Below are 21138 nucleotides of genomic sequence, written 5' to 3'. Positions count from 1 at the left end.
TCCAAATAAATACAATTTTTGAGTTTAATCAAGAGATAAATTAGATTCTATAGCACAAGAAAAGTAAAAACTAGGGCCGGGAATCAATGAAAAAATGTAACTAATTAATCGCAAAACCTGGAAAAAATGAATTGCGATTGGAGGAGTTAATAAATATTAATGCGTTTATTCTGTTTCGATTAATCGCGTTAACTTTCACAGCCCTTGTAAATATAGGCGCATTTTTACATTTCTGTTCATAAAAAGCGTAAGGTTTTTTAAAATATTTGTACTTCATTGAAGAGTCCGTTTCTGGGCTGAGCAGGTAAAGGTGAGCTGTACAGCTGCTGCTCTCTGCAGGTGTGAGGTGGGCACTCACCACTGGGCTCAGTGCAACGACGCTCCAGTCAAGTACGCCCGCTTCCCCGTCACCGGCCTGGTGGAGGGCCGGTCCTACACGTTTCGGGTGCGCGCCTTGAACCTGGCGGGGGTCAGCCGCCCGTCCCGCGTCTCCGAGGCGGTGGTCGCCATGGATCCGTCCGACAGAGCTCGACTCAGAGGTAAGAGTTGTTATGAAGAAGACAAGAAGAAGGTCATCCAGGTCATCCTGCTCCTTTGTCCACAGCCGGACCTTCAGCTCCGTGGACCGGCATGATCAAGTTCACTGAGGAGGACTCCACCGGTACGACCTTCACAGACGTCGGCTTATGAACCGTTAGATCTGGATTAGAGTGGAGCTCATTTCTACTGTTGTTCCGATTCCTTTTTAGACTTAAGTTTGAGCTTCTCGTCTACAATCATAGAAGCAATGAAAGCGAAGAACTCTAACAAATGGACTTTTAGTTCATCTTTTAACCCCTTGAACTCTTGTTTTCATTCTAAACAGATTTTTCAGCAGGAAGTTTGAACACGTCAGAGCTCTCTCTCCTTTTAGTGTTTTTTCTGCTTTGTCTTCTAAAAAATTTCAGACGTTTTTCAGATTTTTTAAGATTAAGTTTAATGAAAATTACATTTAATTAGTTTAATTTTTTTAATTAAATGTATTTTTTTCTATTATTTTTTTTATTTAGAGGCGAGGTAGAACTCACCTTTACCTGCTCAGGCCAGTACATGAGTTTTTAAAAAATTAATTTCTTCATTAACATGAATAACTTTTTTTATTTATTTAACTTAAATCCAGTGATGACGATGATAAGCAAAGCCACTTGATTTTTAAATTTGATAAATAATGACGATAATATTTCATTTAGGATATAACAGAAAATACTGTTGGAAAAATAAATAAATAAAAATGTTATTACCAGTAGATCCACTGTTAATCATAGTCCTGGTCCATCTGTAATGAGAACACATTCAAATCAGACACAGACACATATAATTACACGTTTAAATTAGGGCCGGGAATCGCTAAAAAAAATTAACTAATTAATCGCAAACCCGGAAAAAATTAATCGCGATTAACTGCTATCACTTCTTTTTTTAGACTCAGTATTTGCCGACCACTTACTATCTGCGAATAATAACAATACGAAATCACACACGAAACTCTACATTTAGAACATTTATTTGAATTACTGCTGTCAATCAATTACAAAATAAATCGGATTAATCGCACTTTTGTGTTGAATTAATCACGATTAATCACAATGTTTTACCAGGTAAAATATATTTGTACAATTTGACAGTGGACCACGGATCAAAGAGTCGCTTTTGGTGAAAAAGTGTTCTAGACAACAAAAAGAGCAAGAATAAAGTACTAAATACTGATTGAATATTTATTTCTTTGTAAGTGACCATGGTGTAAGCAGGATAATACCCGACGAAATGTGTTTACACACACTGTGGAAGCTGAACCGCAGAGTTAAAGTGAAGGACTTTCTTCAATTTATATGTTAATGCATATTAACGCGTTTATTCTTTTTGATTAAACTTGTGCGTTAACGTGTTAATGTTCAACGCCCTAATTTAAATACGTTGGAAACACATCGTCATGTGTGAACACTAATTTGGTTCCATTTAAATTCACTATTTAAATGCATATTCATAAATATAAACAAATATATCACAGTTTATGTATTTTATGTAAATGTACATATATTTATCAATAGATTTCTATATTTGTTCTTAAACTGGTTTGTGTTTGGACTCAGTTTTTGGTGTAAACTGATTCTGCTCCGTGTTGTTTTAAGGTTAAGCAAAAAGTAAATATATTTCAAATCAATCAATCATGTTAATTATAAATCATCTTTCATCTAAATTCTTGGCGCTTGACATAAAGACGTATATAAACACAAATTAAACTGATAAAAAAACAACATAAAAGTCGAAACATTAAATAGAGATACATGACAGATATATCAATACATTCAAAATTGTCATAACAAATGGGTGAAAATAGTTTATCATTCTTCTCATTATATCCAGAGATTCTGTCCTTTTATTGCAAACTGCATCAATTTGTTCTTTGCAAAGAAGTTTATCATCCAACAGAATCTCTAATAAAATCGACATTAATATGGATTCATATTTACAAGCCATCAGAGCATTTCTTTCATCCAGAGGATTGTAACGGAGTGAACTGGAACAAAAGATGATTATTTTTCTTCCAAAGTGGGCGTCATACCTGGAGAGCCGACGGATGTTGTGGTTACCGAGGCAACCAAGAGCTATGTGGTGTTGGCCTGGAAGCCCCCAGTCCAGAGGGGTCATGAGGGAGTCATGTATTTCATAGAGAAGGTGAGACATCTCTATAAGATTATACATTAATGATTGTCTCTGCATCCAAAATGTAAATTCACAAAACATGCTTTTGTTCTGGTGATTCCAAACAAGTCACAAAGAACCTAAAATGGTTCTTTTGGAGAACTTCCTGTGATGACGAAGAAAGTGAGTTTTTCCGTACGTAAGTCATTTAAAGGATTATTCACTCATAATAATCCCAACAATAAAAGAGTCAGATCGAATGTTTGCTAAGAAGACACCAGAGTGGCTGCAGAAGAAGCTCCATGAAGTCTTCAGCTGCACTTTGTCACTCATTTTAAATTAAAATGACATAAATATTAGAATGTTGCAGCATAAAAACCACCATCTGTGTTTAAAAATAGGAATTCAAATGAATTCATTTTATCTATATAGCCCAATGTCACAAAAAAAGTCCTTTCTGGGCTTCATGCCGATAATTGTAGAGAAGCAGAAGGTCGGTCATAAAAAATAAACTAACTGATTGTTAAACTAAACTAAACAGACAAAATAAAACTGGTTATCCCTTTCCTTAGACCTGTCTTCCTGGTAAGAAAAACTCCTAAAAAAACTGATTAAGGAAAAAAGAAAAAACCTGAGAGAAGTCCACATGAAGGAGAGATCCTATTCCAGGACGGACCCGCGATTTACCAGAACTATTAAAGAGGAATGAGCTCATCTAACTCTACGACTACGTATTTGAATAGAGTTCAGCCAGGTGGGACTGGGAGATGGGTGGAGGCGAGGTCCACAGCCTAGACGAGCCAGAGGCGCGGTCCACGGCCAAGAGTAAGAGTACAGGCAATCCACCAGGAATCTCTCCCACTCTGAGATGATGGGCCGGAGGCGTGGTCCACAGCTGAGAACAGGAGCACAGACGATCCACCAGGAATCTCTCCCACTCTGAGATGATGGGCCGGAGGCGTGGTCCACGCCTCAGAACAGGAGCACAAACAATCCACCAGGAATCTCTCCCACTCTGGGATGATGAGCCGGAGGCGTGGTCCACAGCCAAGAACAGAAGCACAGACGATCCACCAGGAATCTTTCCCACTCCGAGATGCGAGATGATGAGCCGGAGACGTGGTCTACGGCTGAGAACAGGAGCACACCATGATCCACCAGGAGTCTTTCCCACTCCGAGATGCGAGATAACGAGCCGGAGGCGTGGTCTACGGCTGAGAACAGGAGCACAAACGATCCACCAGGAATCTTTCCCACTCCGAGATGCGAGATGATGAGCCTGAGTTTCAACAGCAAAATGAATCCCATTTTTCCAGACAGAATTTTCTGTTTTTGCATAATTTTATGTTTAGTGTATGAAAACAATTTGGAAAAATGACAGAATAAAGGTAGAGTCACATAGGAGAGGTTGTACTGGTTAAAAAGTTACCAAATAAGAAGCAGGTAGTCTTTCAAATTGAAAATAGAAGTAAATTCACAAATAGACAAAAACTGAGTTTTGGGCTTTAGATTCCAGACGGTTAAGAAACTCTGTTGGAGCCATTTGGCTGAAATTAGATTGTTCTTTATATTTCATGCATGCGTGCGCCTGTCATACTTTGGTCATGCGGCCGTTCTGGCCTCTCATTGGTTAAGATGCATTTTGGGAGCTGCCGTGTCTTTATAGGACTGTAGTTGGATTTAGAACTTGGGAATCAAAGCAGCACATTGATCATGTTATAGCGTTATTGTCGTGTTTTGTACATCTTTTTCTTAGTTTAAAAGATATTTTTATGTTTTTATTTTTGTACGCTGTCATTCTTTAAGAAAGTGCAAGAATTACATAAAAAGGAAGAACAGCGACTTTTTTTCTGAAGCGTGAAGACAGTTCCCGCTACCCGAGTTATCCGGATGTTACAAACGTTCATTCACTGATGTGGTTTGACAACATAAATGTGAACCCTGTGGTTTGCAGCGGTCAGCATTTAAGTGAAAAAGGAGATCCTCTGCTCTCCATCTCCATCTTCTTCTCCGTGATGATCTTAATCCATAATTCTCCTCTCAGCGTATTTCAGGAACGGACGCCTGGCAGAGGGTGAACACGGGAATGCCGGTCAAGTCTCCCCGCTATGCCCTCTTTGACCTTGCAGAGGGTAAATCCTACAGCTTCCGCGTTCGCTCCTGCAACTCCGCCGGCGTGGGCGAGCCCTCCGAGCCAACAGAGGAGATCACCGTTGGGGATATTCTCGGTGAGCGAGCTCTCTCTTTCATGACAGCTCGGCCGTCGCAGAGTCCAGACAGAGTCTTGTTGTGTTTTCAGACCTGCCGTCAGCTCCAGGAGCTCCGGTGGTCATCAGGAACACAGACACCTCGGTGGTGGTCACATGGAAGGCCTCCAAGGATGTCAAACACTTAGCTGGATACTACATTGAAAGCAGTGTGGTGGGGACTGATGTCTGGATGCCGTGCAACAACAAACCTGTCAAGCAGACCAGGTACAATTTGATTTGGTTTTTATCCCCTATATTAGGAGTGTCAAACTCAATCGCACAAGAGGCTAAAATCCAAAACACAGCTGAGGTCACGGGCCGAACACGATAAACATTTATTTAACACTCTAAAACTCGATTTTTAGTCTGTAAAACCGTAACTTTTTAACATAATTATGAGCTAAATATATAGCATTATGTCCAATAATGCTACTGTGAATACTGTAAGATGAATTTGCCAGCTGCTAGTGCTGATAGCTGAAGATGCTGAAATTGATAGCTGAAAACGCTGAAGCTGATAGCCAGATAAACAATAAATGAAATATTAGCTGAAAGCCAAATTAGCCTAAAAAACAAACAAACAAAAATACTTAGCTTAGCCAAAACAGCTAGCATGTAGCTGAAAAAATAGCTAAACTTCAAAATAGCTTAAAAAAACTGAAAAAGCTTAAATTAGCCAAAACAGTTAGCATGTTGCTGAAGTATCAGCTAAACTCCAAAATATCCTAAAAAGTCTTAGTAAGTGTCCAAATAGTCCAAAAAGCTAGCATATTTCTATTTTTTTTTTAAATTCTGAATAATAAAAAGGCAGAATTATTATTCCAGAATAAATCAACTTAAACCTTATATAACTTTCAATACTTTACTCTCTATAAAATTATATTTTATTAAAATTATACAAGTTAGAAATGAGCTCAAGATAACACTAATAACAGTAAAATAAAATGATCTGGAGGGCCGGATCCGGTCCCCGGGCCTCAACTTTGACACGTGTGCCCTATATACTAAAAATGAAATATTTAAATTTCATGAGTTTTATCCATTTTATATGAAAACTGTAAATAAAGTTTTTAGGAAAGCTGCCTAATCTGCTCCCCAAACGGATGAATTCTTTATTCCCTCCAGGTTTGTGTGTCACGGCCTCGTCACCGGGCACAACTACGTGTTCAGGGTAAAGGCGGTGAACGCCGCCGGATACAGCCAGAGCTCCCCTCATTCTGATGCTGTGGTTGTGCAGCCTGCCATCTGTGAGTGACCCCACAACCCATCACTGCATCCCCCCATTCAGCATGTCCAGCCTATGTTTTCTATCTCCCTCACCGCCACTTTTAAAATACGTGTTTGGGTCGGAAGTGATGGAGAGTAAAAAGTTCTTTTGTTTTCATTTTTTGCTAATGCAAAACTGCTTTTAACCCTTTAACACCTTAAACACAAAATCTTTAAAATACTGTAACTTTTCCACCGTTAACACAAGAATTCCAGTAAATTCTGATTCTTGCTACGCTAGCCAGCCTCCTGGTGGACAGTGGAGCTCGTTAGCTCACTTTAGAAAAGCTCACTACCTCGCTAGAGAGGAGCTAGCTAGCATGCTATAGAGGAGCTCACTAACTTGCTACAGCGGAGGTTGCTAGCTCACTACAGTGGAGCTCGCAACAGGGAAGCTCACTAGTTTCCTACAGTGGAGCTCTCGAGCACGCTACACTGTCCACCGGGCGGCGGGCTAGCATTGCAAGCTCACCCACTGAATCCCCACTTAAGTCAATGTGGGCAAACACAGGTGGGGCCACCACAGAAACTGCAGACCCAATCGGGTCCACATTTTCTGCCCACTTGTAAACCATACGGGTCCCACTTGGCCTTGCGGGCTGGATTTTAGCCACAATCTAAAACCTACCTCATTTTCCAGAAAATAGTTTCTGTAGAGCGGCAGGAGTTCAATAGAAATTCCCCTCTGAGTTATGGGCGGATCAATCCCGCCCTCCTTCTCCACCTTGAAGCTGGAACTTGTAGCCCCGCCCACAGTATTGTCTACATCACAAATGCAATCTTTTTGAAACAGTGTTTTTTTTTCTGCTTCTAATTAATTAAAATGTAAATAATGAAATGATCAGAAATTAATTTGAAGCTTAATTTTCTTTATTTATGTCATCCATCATCAGAAAAATACCTCAAAAACCTTTTGAAATCACCATTTTCACCCGAGCGGGTCTTTAACTTTCATGTGTGTGTTTGCATGAAGCATCTTTTCATCAACATTCTTCCTCTCGTTCGTGTAAAAAACTTTTTTTTGCATCATAAATATGGGTGTTTGCGTAAACATGATGATGTTTTGCTGCTGCATAACCCCTTGGGGAGGCGTAGATGCATGACCAAACTGAAGGCTGGACTACTGTGTTCCTAAAGAGCATGGCGGTTTGCGAGTCAGGCCTGGCTTTGGAGGTTTGAGTGTCAAAATGCTGCCTTCTAGCCCAACAGAGTAAGTATGTCTCCACTGCATGTATGACCAAAGCTTCCATGCAGTTCATGCAATAAGAGGATTTTTTTCCCTCACAGCCGTACCAGGACAGCCCACCGCAGTCACCCTGCAGGAGGCCCTGAAGGACTACATGGTGTTGGGTTGGACCCCGCCCGCTGATAATGGAGGAGCTGATGTTCGAGGCTATTTTGTGGACTACAGAACCGTCAAAGGAGGAGTTTTTGGAAAATGGCATGAAATGAACCACCAGGCTCTGCCCACAGCCTCCTATAAGGTAAGCTCACGTATGACGACACATCCAGGTACGCTTGATTTCTCCTCCTTTCCCTCCATAAATGATCTCACAGTTTCCTGTGTTTGTTTGGTTCAGGCTGAGAACCTGAAGGAAAACGTCTTCTACCAGTTCAGAGTGCGAGCCATGAACATGGCCGGCGTCAGCAAACCTTCTCTGCCCAGTGCAACCCTGGAGTGCAAGGAGTGGACCATCACTGTCCCAGGCATGTGACCCCCCCTCACAGCTGATAATCCCAGCAAAGATGACAACAAACCATGAAAATATCTATAAAACTATAAACAAATCCTTTATTGTTTATTCACTCATCAAATTAGAGGCTTTTATGATTGTTTTACACAATTTGTCACATAGATATTTAGCATGTTTAGCGGCTACATTTAGCCTTTGTCTCCTCAGTGACCTCCTTGCGGCAAACCTCCACCGTACCAAAGCAGGAGTAGAAAGTTATGCAGTGAAATATAAAGTGTGAATCAGTGAATTATCCCCACAAGAATTGTAAAACACAGGACTTCCATCATTTCTGCTTCTAGTTGTTTTGTCCCGCCCTCATATTTCTAGGCCAATGATTGAAGAGGTTTTTAGTCATGTGGTTTTTGTTTACAAGTTTGGTTCGAAACAGGAAAATTTAACTAATTAACTTAATTAACATTTATTGAACACTTTAAAACTATAATTTTAAAACTTAAAAAACATAATTTTAACACAATTATGAACTAGATATAAAACATTACCTGTGATAATGCTAGTGTGAATGCTGTAAGCTGAATTTGGCCGCTGAAGATGCTGAAATTGATAGCTAAAGATGCTGAAGTTATTTGCTGAAAACGCTGAAGTTAGTATCTGAAAACGCTTAAGCTGAAAGCCAGCTAAAAATATTATCTAAATGACAAATTAGCCTAAAAAAACAAAAAAAATTAGGTTAGCCAAAACAGTTAGCATGTAGCTCAAAAAATATATAAACTTCAGAATAGCCTAGCATATAAATACTAGCCTAACTATAAAATAGCCTAAAAAACTTAAAAAAATGCCGAAATTAGCTAAAAGAGCTAGCATGGAGCTGTAATATTACCTTAACTCCGAAATAGTCTTAAAAACAAACAATTACAGCCTAAATTAGAAAACAGCTAGCATATTTAGTTGAAATATTAGCTAAACTCCAAAATAGTCTAAAAACTGAAAAAAAGCCCCAAGTAGCCAAAACAGCTAGCATGTAGCTGAAATATTAGCTAAACTCCAAAATAACCCAAACATTTTTAGTAAATACCAAAATAGTCCAAAAAGCTAGCAGAATGATAATTTTTAAAACTTTAAAACTGTAACTTTTTAACATAATTATGGATAATAAAAAGTCAGGAATATTATTCCAGAATAAATCAACTTAAACCTTAAATAAGTTTCAATATTTTACCCTCCATAAAAATATATTTTGTCTCAATTATGCAAGTTAGAAGATAACGTTGGACCTTTAATAACAATAAAATAAAATGATCTGGAGGGCCAGACAGAATTACCCCAGATCCGGCCCCCAGGCCTTGACTTTGACACGTGACATAAAGTACTAGTATTGTAAATTTACATTGTTAAATACTTTTTTTAACGACTGTTGTGGTGTTTTCCACCTAAATTCTGAATTTTCTTTTGAAAACTCCTCTCCCTGATCTTCTTCCTCCCAGGTGCTCCGGTTGGTCTTTATGTTCTGGAGGTTCGTGACACCTCCGCTGTTGTTCTGTGGGAACCCCCCCTGTTCGACGGCCGCAGTCCCGTCAACGGCTACTACCTGGATCTGAAGGAGGCGTCGGCCGGGGAGGGCGGCTGGAAGGCGGTTCACGAGAAGACCAACAAAAGCAAATACATGAAGGTAAGAAGGAAATGACAGCAGGTGTAAACCATACAAAGCCGTTTCCACCTGTTTGGCTCCTCTGGTCCTCAGGTGACCCAGCTGACGGCCGGAGCATCTTACGTCTTTCGTGTGCGCGCTCAAAACCTGGCAGGAGTTGGAAAGCCCTCAGCGGTTTTGGGCCCGATCGTGGCCCAGACTCGCCCTGGTCAGTGTTACCGAGTGAAAGTCAGTTTTCTCGTTTTGTTAAACCACTGAGTGGCTCTGAAGAGGCAAACATCCCCCAAACTTCTCAAGTGTAATCGCTGCTGTTGTCTCTTTTTAGGCACCAAAGAGATTTACGTGGACGTGGACGACAATGGAAAGATTTCGATGGTCTTCGAGTGCTCCGAGATGACTGAAGGCTCCCAGTTTGTCTGGTACAAGAACTACCAGGAAATGACGGACACGTCTCGCCTCACCATCGTCAGCGAGAAGGGCAGGTGAGTGCCTGACAGGTGACTCCGCCCCTAACCCGATCAGCAGGAATCTGCAAAAATCCCTCCTGATCTGCAGATCCAGAGCGACCTTCAACAGCCCGTCCCTGGAGGATCTCGGCACCTTCTCCTGCATGGTCACCAACACGGACGGCATCTCGTCCAGCTACACTCTCACTGAGGAGGGTGCGTCGGCCCGTCAGCTGTTTGTTGGTTCAGTTGTCTCTCTGTGTGTGTCGAGGCTGTGACATTGACCCACTTTGTTTCTGGTTGTGTTCCAGGTCTCCTGCGTCTGTTGGACCTGAGCCACAAACACAAGTTCCCCGGTGAATAATGACTCTTCGATCTGCTCACACCAACATATCTGTCACAAACAGGCCAACGGCTGGATCCAAATGCAGCAGGTTCAAGAGAATCTGGACACGGAGACAAAAATATGGCGCTCGGAAATTAATAACCAGAAGTCCCGCCCCCTGCTGGAGCTGGCTGAAAAAAAAACATAGTTTGAACAGGAAATCCTTGAAGTCCTCCACCGGAACCATCCGTTTTAAACTTTTATCCTTTTTTCTCTTTGACATACCATAACTGATTACGTGATCAGCTGATTCAAAGACAAAAAACAGAATTCAGCTGGTGATCAGCTGATTCACACAGAGAAAAACTGCATTTCATCAGCTTTTTCTCCAGAGGTAAATGAGTGTAGATATACAAATGTGAAAACTTGTGGTGCAGCGGTAGGGCGGTCGACTCCTGATCGGAGGATTGCGCTTTGGACCTTTGAAGAAGGTAGAAAGCTCTATACAAGTATACACCATTTACCATTTATTGACTCAACAGAAATAAAACGATTAACGTTCTCTGTCCCATTTGAAGCTCGTCTTGTCAGCTTGTCAGTTACAGTTTCTCTGCATTTAAAAGCTTGGAATCTGATTGTCCTGAAAAAATTTTTAAATATCCTTTTCTAAAGGGTTTACTAAATTTTAGGAAATGTCTGCCTGCGCAATCGGCTAAATTTGCAAAATTTTGAGAGATTTTTCTGGCGCCATCTTGCATGTGACCAGAGGCCCCTCGGTTTATTTGATACAGACAGGAGAACAGGAGTAAAGCACAGCTAAAAGTCCACAAAACTAAATCAGGGTCAGGCAGGCAGAGGTCAAACACGAGCGTGAGGGCATCAGAGGACGACCAGAGCGGTCAGAGTCCAGGCGAGGGTCGGGCAGGCGGCAAACTATCAGAAGATGAGGTCAGGATGAGAACGCTCAGCGATGCAGACAGAGTGGCACAAACAAGACTTCACACTGAGCAGAGGTCTGACTAAATTCTGCTGGAAGTGATTACTGATGGAAAATGGCTGTGAAAAAGGGCTGATGGGAAGTGTAGTGTGGAGACCCAGGCTGATCAGAGAGGATCACTCATTATTTAAGACCAATAAAGTGTTGGACAGATGTTACTGTTACAGTATGGGGTTTTGAATCTTCAAACACAAGAGGAGTATATTTGTGTAAACCTTTTTGTACTTGAGGCCAAACTTTGTTTATAACTGAATAGATTTCTTGTTGGACCAGAGAGAAAAGGGTCTAGAATTTTTGCTCTGGTTCTCTTCAGTGATTCCCTTCAAGAGTGAGATGGCCATGGAGCTGCTGGAGAAGGGCCGCGTGCGCTTCTGGACTCAGCTGGAGAAGTTCACCTCCGCCTGCCAAGTGGAGTACGTCTTCAACGATGCTATCATCGAAGACGGAAAGGTAGCGACCATGTCGGTTTCCTCATGTGGTTTCCTCCCAGCCAATGACAGAGTCTGCATGCCGCCGCCCACAGAAATACAGCATGAACTTCAACAAATCCACGGGCGTCATCGAAATGTTCATGGACTCTCTGGAAGTGACGGACGAGGGCACGTTCACCTTTAACCTGGTGGATGGAAAAGCGAAGGGCACTACCAGCCTGGTGCTGATTGGAGAAGGTAAACGCAATTCTTCTGGTGATACAAATGGACTCTAAAAGGAAACAACGACAGACCACGCAGACCATTGACTGTAAGAGAGGAGTGTCAAACTCAATCACACAAAGGGTCAAAATCCAAAATACAGCTTAGATCGCGGGTCGAACAGGATAAACATTCACTGAACACTCTAAAACTACATTTTTAAAATTTAAAAATGTAACTTTTTAACATATTTACGAACTACATATATAGCATCACCTGAAATAATCTTAGTGTGAAAGCTGTAAACTGAATTTGGGAGCTAAAGATGCTAGTGCTGATAGCTGAAGATGCTGAAATTAGTAGCTGAAAACACTGATACTGATAGCTGAAAATGCGGAAGTTGAGAGCTGAATATGCTGAAGCTGATAGCCAGCTAAAATATTAGCTTAATGCCTAATTAGCCCAAAAAAATAAAAGAAGAAAAAACTTATGCTAGATAAAACAGCTAGCACATAGCTGAAAAAATAGCTAAACTTCAAAATATCTTAAAAAACTGAAAAAGCCTAAATTACCAAAAACAACTAGCATGTAGCTGGAAAATTAGCTAAACTCCAAATCAGCCTAAAATAAAAAAAATTTAAAAAGCCCAAATTATCCAAAACAGCGAGTGTGTAGCTCAAAAAATAGCTAAACTTCAAAATATACAAAAAAATTAAAAGAAGCCTGAATTAGCCAAAACAGCTAGCGTGTAGCTGGAATATTAGCTAAATAAATCTTAGTAAATGCCAAAATAGTCCAAAAAGCTAGCAGAATGACAAGTTTTGAAACTTTAAAACTGTAACTTTTTAACATAATTCTGAATAATAAAAATGCAGGAATATTATTCCAGAATAAATCAACTTAAACCTTTAATAACTTTCAATATTTTACTCTCCATAAAAATATATTTTGTCAAAATTATCCAAGTTAGAAATAAGTTCAAGATAACATCGGGCCGTTAATAACAATAAAATAAAATAATCTGGAGGGCCGGATCCGGCCCCCGGGCCTTGACTTTAACACGTGTGATGTAAGGAATACTTTCTGACCAATCTGATACCTCAGTCAAAGTAGGTGGAGCCTGCCGGCCCTTAATTTTAATTTTCAAAACCTTTTTTTCACAGATTTTGGGTAAGCCCATTTCAAGTGATGGGGGTGTGGCCTTCCAACAAGCTCACTTTTGATTGGAAAGAGTGGTTGCCATGGAAACTTTGATTTAGACCAAAAAAAATGACAGCTGACTGTTTTTGGTTGAAGCCGGAAGTAAACCCTTCGGTATGGATGACATCACCTTCGCTCAGTCCAGTTCTCAGATACAGTCAATGACCCAGACTAAACAAACATTTCTGCAGTTAGAAGATTCCTCCATCGAGGGGCAGCAGAAGACAACACTTCCTTGCATCACATCTTCTTTTTTTAAGGGAAACTGAACATAAAAAACACAAAAAGGCTGTTTAATAATTTGGTATTTTTTTCATGTCTAGAATTTAAGGAGCTTCAAAGGAAATCCGAGTTTGAGAGGGCAGAATGGGTCAGGAAGCAAGGTAAGGAGTCGCCTTTACTTTCATTTTACTTTATTTATCATTCTTTGTTTTTATTTTCATTATTTCCTCATTTTCCGCTCACAGGTCCTCACTTTGTGGAGTACCTGAACTTTGCTGTTACTCCCGAGTGTGACGTGTTGTTGAAATGCAAGGTAAAGAAAGGGGCGGTGCCTTTCATACGATCACAGATTTCTGAACCTCCAGCCTGCAGGCGACTCATGTTCTTCTCGTGTTCTTCTCTCACAGATTGGAAACATCAAACCTGCGACGGAGATCGTTTGGTCCAAGGACTGCATTGAGATTACAGAGGAGGACGAGGAGGCGGCGAAAATTGAGAAACTTGACGGGGAGCTTCTGTTCAATATCGGAAAGGTCAGCCAATTAGACGGAGGCCGCGAGGGGCTCCAACTCAGACGTGCTTTCATTGTGGCTGCGCTGTCACCATCATTCTCTGATACACAATGTCATGTGAACAGACCATACAGAAACAAATCATTAAAAATGTGCTCATTTCCATAAGTTCATTCAAAAAATTATCTTTCTTATGACATAGATTCACAGTTTAATTGATTTTTATTAAATATTTTACTTTTTTATTCTGTTTTTATGGGTTTTATGATCTGTAAACTCAATTTATGATAAAGAATAAACAAATACTTGAAATAACATAAACATTAGGCCCTAGACTATATTCTATGATGGTCTATTTCTTGACTGGAATTATGGAAAGGGTCCGTATAGATACTGTGATAAGAGTGGATCAGGGATCTGCAACCTGCGGCTCCAGATCCACATGTGGCTCTGTCATCTCTCCATGGTGGCCAAATATAAAATAAGTCATGGAGACTGCTGACCAGACATGTCGACCGTCAGTCAGCAGCTCCCCCTAAAGAAAACAAATAAACCAGGTCCACAAACTAAGACTACAAACCCCAAACTAAAATAACCAAACCCAGCAGTGTAAGACTGCTGAGGACAAAGAGGGGAAAAGAAGAATAAGAAATAGCATTTTTTTAACTTAATTATCATGTATTTAATTTAGATGAGTTAAATGTATAAATTGATGTCTGAGGTTCACACAGATGATAAACTATGTAGGTTTTTACATCCTGTTGACCTGAAGACGTCTTGTTTGATCTACTCTACCTCCAGAATGAACAGATTTTAGATGCAAAGCAAAACTTTGGTTAAAGACTTTGATCTTTTATGAGTTAAAAGCACATATTAGTTTATGCTGCACAACATTAGTTACTAGCTGCACTGAGATGATCCTGTTTGGCAAAGAGTGTCTTTTATTTTGAAAATAAGTTGTTTGAGCTTCTGTCAAACGTAAAAAAAATAAATTAAAAAAATTACATTTTGAGAGATGCTAGGTTCTTTTTTGTATTTTTGCTTTTGTTCGTGCCAAAAACTAGAAATTATTCGTATTTATTATTTTAAAAAATGTCATGAATGCAAATCCAAACTTCTTAAAGGCTAAAGTAAGACTGTACGGCTCCTTCTAGGTTTGATCAGTAGAAAAGGAGCCCAAATGGCTCTTTTACTGTTAAGGGTTGCCGACCTCTGGGATGGAGGTTAAGAGTTCATGTTGGAAGAGACAGATCGACATCAACCGACTCACCAAGATGCTGCATTTATGTCTATTTATCTTCATTTTCTTTTTCCATCTGCTGTCATTATAGCGCACAGTCTATCATCTCTAACCTTCTCAATTTAACCCCATTTGCCACCTTCAAAACATCCTCCTGAAAACCACAAAACTCAACTTCCCAGAGCCCCACCCCTGCACATTTAGTGTCACTGAAAAGCCCCAAATGTCTTCTTTAGATACCAAAAGGAGTTAATTCAACAATATGCAGTGGTGGGGAGATATTCAGGTCTTTGAATGTCCTCTAAAGGGAATAAATTTGCATTGTGGGTCGTTAGGAGGATTTTTATCCAATAAAAATGTGTTTTTTTAAGGCGTGGCAGCGAGGTTTCATTGACATTCCATGAAACTTGTCATTCATTGCATGAGCTCCTGTAACCGGCGTGTCTGTCTAATTTACAGTGGGTTATTAAGCAAGAGAAAAAGAAAGAAAAAGAACGGAAAAAACCATCGGCAGAGGACGCTCACCAGCCACCGAGACCTAAAGTCTGGACATAATCTATCTGCCATAAGTTAACACCTCCCATCTCCATGTGTCTTCTCCGTCCTGATCTTTTCCATGTTTCCCTCCTCATTTTCATGTGTCTGTTTTAGCGCCTGCAGCATCACGGGCGGGAGAAAAGCTCGGCTTTTCCGTGTAGTCGGTCTCTGTCTGGTTGATGTTGTTTTCCCTTTGCTCAGGGAGAAAGGATGCTTGTTCCCTCTGGAGTATTTATGACTAATGTTTTACTTCCTAGATATCAAAGAAAGACATGGGGGTTTATGACGTCTTCCTGAAGGACGAGAGGGGCAAAGATAAGAGCTCCTTCAATCTGACAGATGCAGGTGTGTGGAGTTCAGAGATTTTAAGGCAGGAATCTGCTACAGTGAATCACTGTTTTTCTTATTTCTCCAGGATACCAAGCTGTTATGAATGAGCTGTTCAGGGTCATCGGTGAGTCACAATTCACACTTTCCAAGAGTGATACAGCTAAGTTTTGTGTACAAAGATGAAGATGTTCATAAATGAGTAGAATTTCGTTAAAATATCTTTGTTTTTGATATTTACTTTTAAGCTAACTCCTCCAGTGAGATCCAAGTGCTCAGCACTGAGAGTGGCATCATCCTGTCCTCCAACGTCGTATACTACGATGAGAACCTGCGCGTCGGATGGCTTCACAAGTACAAAATATTCTCTCTAGCATAACGAGTCTACCTTTGCATAATTGTACAACCATTGACTGTAACTGAGAACTGGACCGAGTGTGACGCCACCCATAGAAAATGGTTTCCTTATGGCTCCAACCAAATGAAGTCATTTGGACGCCATTTTTTGGGTGATTTGAACGCCACCATGTTGGAGCCAAACTTCATTGATGAGCATTCTGAGTCATTGTTTCTGTGGCAACCTCTCTAGCCAATCAGGATGAAGCTTGTTGGAAGGCCACACCCCTACAACATGAAAACAAAATCTGTCAAGCAAACGTTTTGAACACTGAACGTGGGGGCCAGCAGGCTCCACCTACTTTTATTAAGGCATCTGATTGGTCAGTTTATAACTTGAATAACTTAAAGTACAGTAAAAAATTCTGGAAAAAATGAGGATTATCAAGAACATATTAAAAAATGGTATCAGATCAAGAGTGGTAATCTGACCAATAGAATGACTGAGTAACAGCTGTTTATTTCTCTCTAAAAGTCTATAGGATTCTGGCTTCTTGGGGTCACTTCCCACCAGGGAGGAGGAGCCATCCAGTCCAGTTCTCATATACAATGTGTAAATCAACATCTGGACAACCACAGTTCAACGTTAACTTATCCTCTATGCTGGATTAAACCACCAGATTTCTTATGGATGTCAAATGAAGTGGATCACTTTTTTAGTTGGTTTTGAAAAAGCGACTTTCTGACATTAAAATAATGTTAGTGTTATATTTATGACTGAGGAGAAGAATTAAAGAAAAGATCCTGGAGGAACTAAGAACAAACATCAGCTGATGTCAATTTCCTCTATAAACCTGAAGAGTTTTGACTTCTGAGCTTTAAAATCAGTGGTTTAAAGACTGAACCTTCAGGTGGTTTTGGCCTTCACATTTTACTTAATAAAATAAAATAACTCATCAACTGTGTACTAGAGAATCTCCCTTCTGTTTTCAGATCCAGGTGATGCAAAACATCCGGTGTCCTGAAATAGAAATAACTTTGTGTCCAAGCAAAACTTTTTACTGTTTTTACAATACAGGATAAAAAAAGAAGGATTTTTCAAACTCATTACAGAAATCATGAAATGCATTGATTAGTGAAAAAAAAAGAAAAAAAAACTTATGTCACATTTGATTAATTAAAAATAGTAATTATTAACTAAAGTCTAGTAGAGTTTGATTGATTGCTATGTATATAAAAAGTACATTCTAAGTGCCTCACTTTTTGCACATAGTAAGTATACTTGCAGTACATTGGAATAAACTACTTTTTACTTTGGATGTATTGACATTTTTAGAGAAATTTTCTTCTTTTTCATAATTTCTCACAATCTGTTGGGAATGTTTTTTTGAAACGGGTCATAGAAGTTCAGGATCTGTTAACCTTTAACAAAAGGGACAGTTCAGATCATAAACATCTTCGTTCTATTCTAGTGAGAGGATGTTGTGAGTTGGCTGCTGGTCCTCCTGATGCATTAAAAGTGAGCTTTACGTCATCTTGATCTTCTGATTTCTCCATCAGAGAATCCAAGATTGCAGCCTCAGAGAGGGTCAAGTCTGGTGTCACGGGAGAGCAGCTCTGGCTGAAGATCAACGAGCCCACCGAGAAGGACAAGGGAAAATACTCCATGGATATATTTGATGGCAAGGATGGTGTGAAGAGAGTCTTTGACCTGACTGGAAAAGGTCAGTCAAGTCAACAGTTCTTAGTTCATGGCTCAGAAGAACAGAGCATAAATGTTTATTCATATGTTGAAATGTCGTCTTTTGAGCAGCTTGGGATGAAGCGTTTGAAGAATTCCAAAGGCTGAAGTGAGTAAATCTGACCTAATGTTTGCCTGAATTTAACAGAACATTGAAACAAGAGGATGGAAAAGGTCCAAATATGTAATCAGTGAACTTTACAAAACCTCGAAAGTATTTCCTGGTATTGTTTAGTATATCAAATAACTGACAGTATTTTTAGATGCGTCTGACCGTTTGTTGTCCGATTCCTTCCTCAGGGCCGCAGCCATTGCAGAGAGAAGTAAGTGGTTGTTTATTCTGAGATTTTCCTCTGGAGACAAAACTGTCCAAAACACAGTAGTTACTCTAAACACAGCTGATGATTTATTTTAGAACAGAAAAATAACAGACATTTGTGGTTTTACGTTGTGCAGTCATTAAGAGAACACCGTTGGTATTTGCGGCTCTCTTGTGCTTCTTTAGATCGCGCTCGTGTTGTTGGAGGTTTGCCAGATGTGGTTGCGATCCAAGAGGGCAAGGTAAACAAAAGACAGCGTCGCAGTGAGGACATACCAAGTGGACCTCACATTCTGATCTATTTCACTCCATTGTATGGAGAGAAAATAGACTCACCCGATTTGGGCGCTCGTAATTCTTGATTTGTAACTCATACAATACATTTTGTGTACAAAAATAAAAATACACATTCACAAATTAAAACTATAACAGCGTGAAACTAAATCTACACAGAAGTCTTTAAAAATTACACACAAATCACACAAAACCACATTTACGCACAAATCTGATGGGAGACTCTTCACTTCTCCAAGATTTATGTTTAAGTGATGCATTTAAAAGCTGCCAAAATGCTCGGTCATCAGAGTTTTCTTATGAGGCGTTGAAGTGAAAATATTTTTATTTTTAAAGGGATAAGGGTTTTAAAGACTCTTATTTAGACTTTTTATGTTAATCATCGGGGCATATCTGTTGGAGAAAGTGGGAAAATGTAAAGTTTTACCAAATATTATTCACAAACTAAGTTCAAAAAGGCTGATAAGAAAACTCTTATGACCCAACATTCTAGCAGGATTTAAACGCATCACTTACAGACGAATATCAGAGACGTGAATAGAGTCTCACCCCAGATTTGTGTGTAACTGATATTTTGTGTGTAATTTTTAAAGATTTGCTGTTATAATTTAGTTTCAAGCAGTTATGATTTTAATTTTATGCAGTGTAAATTGTGTTTTTTGGACTTATACGAGTTACAAATCAAGAATACATATGGACAAATCATAACTTGCACACAAATGAAGAATTCCCGACATACAAATGAGTGAGTCTATTTTCTCTCCATACTTCTCACATCCTTAAGACTTGTTTGTAAGTGGTGCGTTTAAATGCTGCTAGAATTCTGGGTCATCAGAATTTTCTTTAAAGTAGTAAAGTGTCAAGTTGTCACCAGATAATATTCACAATTTAAGTTTACAACTGCTGATAAGAAAACTCTGATGACCCAGCATTCTAGAAGCATTTAAACGCATCATTTACACAGGCATCTTGGAGACATGAAGAGTCTCACATCAGATTAGCGCATTTTTTTTTTAAGATTTGTGTGTGAAGTTAGTTTCAAACTGTTGTCATTTTAAGTTTTGCATGTGTAAATTTTTATTTTTTTACATTTTTTTTTATTTAAGTACTTATGCACAGAATATGTTGTATGAGTTACTAATCAAGAATTACGCACGCACAAATAGTAGTGAGTCTGATTTCTCTCCATACGTCTGAATAACGCTTTCATGTCCTTCAGTCCCTGAACCTGACCGGGAATGTGTGGGGTGAGCCCACTCCAGAGGTCTCCTGGACGAAGAACGACAGAGAGCTCGTGTCCGACGAGCACTATAAACTCAAGTTTGAGCACGGCAAGTTTGCCAGCATCACAATCGCAGCGGTCACCACGGCCGACTCTGGCAAATACGCTCTGGTGGTCAAGAACAAGTATGGCAAGGAGGCCGGCGAGTTCACCGTGAGCGTGTACAACCCGGAGGAAGAGGAGAGCAAGGAGGACAAGAGAGAGTGAAGGAAAAGAGAGCAGATATCTCCAAAGCATTTCGTCCTGCAAGCCAGCAGTTAAATAAATGCTCAACTCAGCTGCTTCCTCCCGTGTGTTTCATGTCCAAATGACTATTTAGAAAGAAAATGATCAAAAGTTATCAAGTTTTCTGCAGTTATTAGTTTCTTCAGTTATTTGAACAACATAAGGACAGATTGACAAAAACTGTATTCCTTTCATTTTTTTGCAGTTTTAAAAAGTGTTTCTCAGAAATGCAGGTATAACTGAAACCGATTTGGGGATTTCTTTTGTTATTGTTCTTTAGCAAACAGAGCTGCAAGGGAAGAGGAATGCTGCGCTTCAGGTACGATAGAAGGAATACGTGATAAGCTAACCTGCAGCATTTCATCTGAAATGGGAGGAACAAGTCCAACACGCTGCTGTTCCCTTCAGGCACTTCTATGAGGCTGCTTTTTTTAAAAGACATTTCTCGTTGTTTTAGGTGTACTTCTGTAACTTTAGTCATAAAAACAACAACATAAAAGTATGAAAATTTTATTTTCTCAAAGAATTTGAGTCCCTCAGTAAAAAGTACTATATGTAAGTGTACTACAAGTACTAAAAAGTGAAGAAGTATACTTTTTTTGTACTAGGTATCGTAAACCTAAATGTTCCAAGAAGTATTAAGCTAGTACACTTCCTACACAGCAGGGGTCTATATTCATGTATATAGTTTATAGTACTTCTACAGCAGGGGTGTGAAACTCAATCACACAAGGGGCCAAACTCCAAAACACACCTTTGGTCATGGGCCGAACAGGATAATCATTTATTGAACACTCTAAATCTACATTTTTTAAATTTTAAAACTTTTAACTTAATTATGAACTAGATATATAGTATTACCTGTGATAATGCTAGTGTGAATGCTGAATTTGGCCGCTGAAGATGCTAGTGCTGATAGCTGAAAATGCTGAAGCTGATAGCCAGCTAAAATATTAGCTAAATG

At 39.6% G+C, this 21138-nt stretch overlaps 1 protein-coding gene across 3 annotated transcripts in view; it reads left to right on the top strand.

Annotated features, from left to right (window-relative positions):
- Positions 1 to 20227, top strand: part of myom1a (myomesin 1a (skelemin)) — a 35013-nt gene extending 14786 nt beyond the window's left edge. For 2 of the 3 annotated variants that reach the window (XM_024274000.2, XM_024273998.2), the window contains 27 exons: positions 340 to 539; positions 605 to 661; positions 2591 to 2715; positions 4727 to 4910; positions 4982 to 5156; positions 6057 to 6178; positions 7485 to 7681; positions 7778 to 7904; positions 9376 to 9560; positions 9633 to 9747; positions 9865 to 10021; positions 10095 to 10201; positions 10297 to 10341; positions 11621 to 11757; positions 11831 to 11975; positions 13463 to 13522; positions 13607 to 13674; positions 13769 to 13894; positions 15573 to 15656; positions 15908 to 15995; positions 16066 to 16104; positions 16226 to 16331; positions 17874 to 18037; positions 18127 to 18163; positions 18355 to 18377; positions 18560 to 18615; positions 19887 to 20227. In XM_024274000.2, coding sequence (XP_024129768.1) covers positions 340 to 539; positions 605 to 661; positions 2591 to 2715; positions 4727 to 4910; positions 4982 to 5156; positions 6057 to 6178; positions 7485 to 7681; positions 7778 to 7904; positions 9376 to 9560; positions 9633 to 9747; positions 9865 to 10021; positions 10095 to 10201; positions 10297 to 10341; positions 11621 to 11757; positions 11831 to 11975; positions 13463 to 13522; positions 13607 to 13674; positions 13769 to 13894; positions 15573 to 15656; positions 15908 to 15995; positions 16066 to 16104; positions 16226 to 16331; positions 17874 to 18037; positions 18127 to 18163; positions 18355 to 18377; positions 18560 to 18615; positions 19887 to 20156 — 3199 coding nt within the window. In that variant the 3' untranslated portion in view covers positions 20157 to 20227. The remainder of the gene's footprint in view (positions 1 to 339; positions 540 to 604; positions 662 to 2590; positions 2716 to 4726; positions 4911 to 4981; positions 5157 to 6056; positions 6179 to 7484; positions 7682 to 7777; positions 7905 to 9375; positions 9561 to 9632; positions 9748 to 9864; positions 10022 to 10094; positions 10202 to 10296; positions 10342 to 11620; positions 11758 to 11830; positions 11976 to 13462; positions 13523 to 13606; positions 13675 to 13768; positions 13895 to 15572; positions 15657 to 15907; positions 15996 to 16065; positions 16105 to 16225; positions 16332 to 17873; positions 18038 to 18126; positions 18164 to 18354; positions 18378 to 18559; positions 18616 to 19886) is intronic. The other variant, XM_024273999.2, reaches the window with a different exon arrangement.
- Positions 20228 to 21138: the final 911 nt, after the last annotated feature.

This window comes from Oryzias melastigma, linkage group LG17, assembly GCF_002922805.2.
Source record: "Oryzias melastigma strain HK-1 linkage group LG17, ASM292280v2, whole genome shotgun sequence".
In the NCBI taxonomy this organism is placed as follows: domain Eukaryota; kingdom Metazoa; phylum Chordata; class Actinopteri; order Beloniformes; family Adrianichthyidae; genus Oryzias; species Oryzias melastigma.
This window is presented reverse-complemented; position numbering and strand designations above follow the sequence as displayed.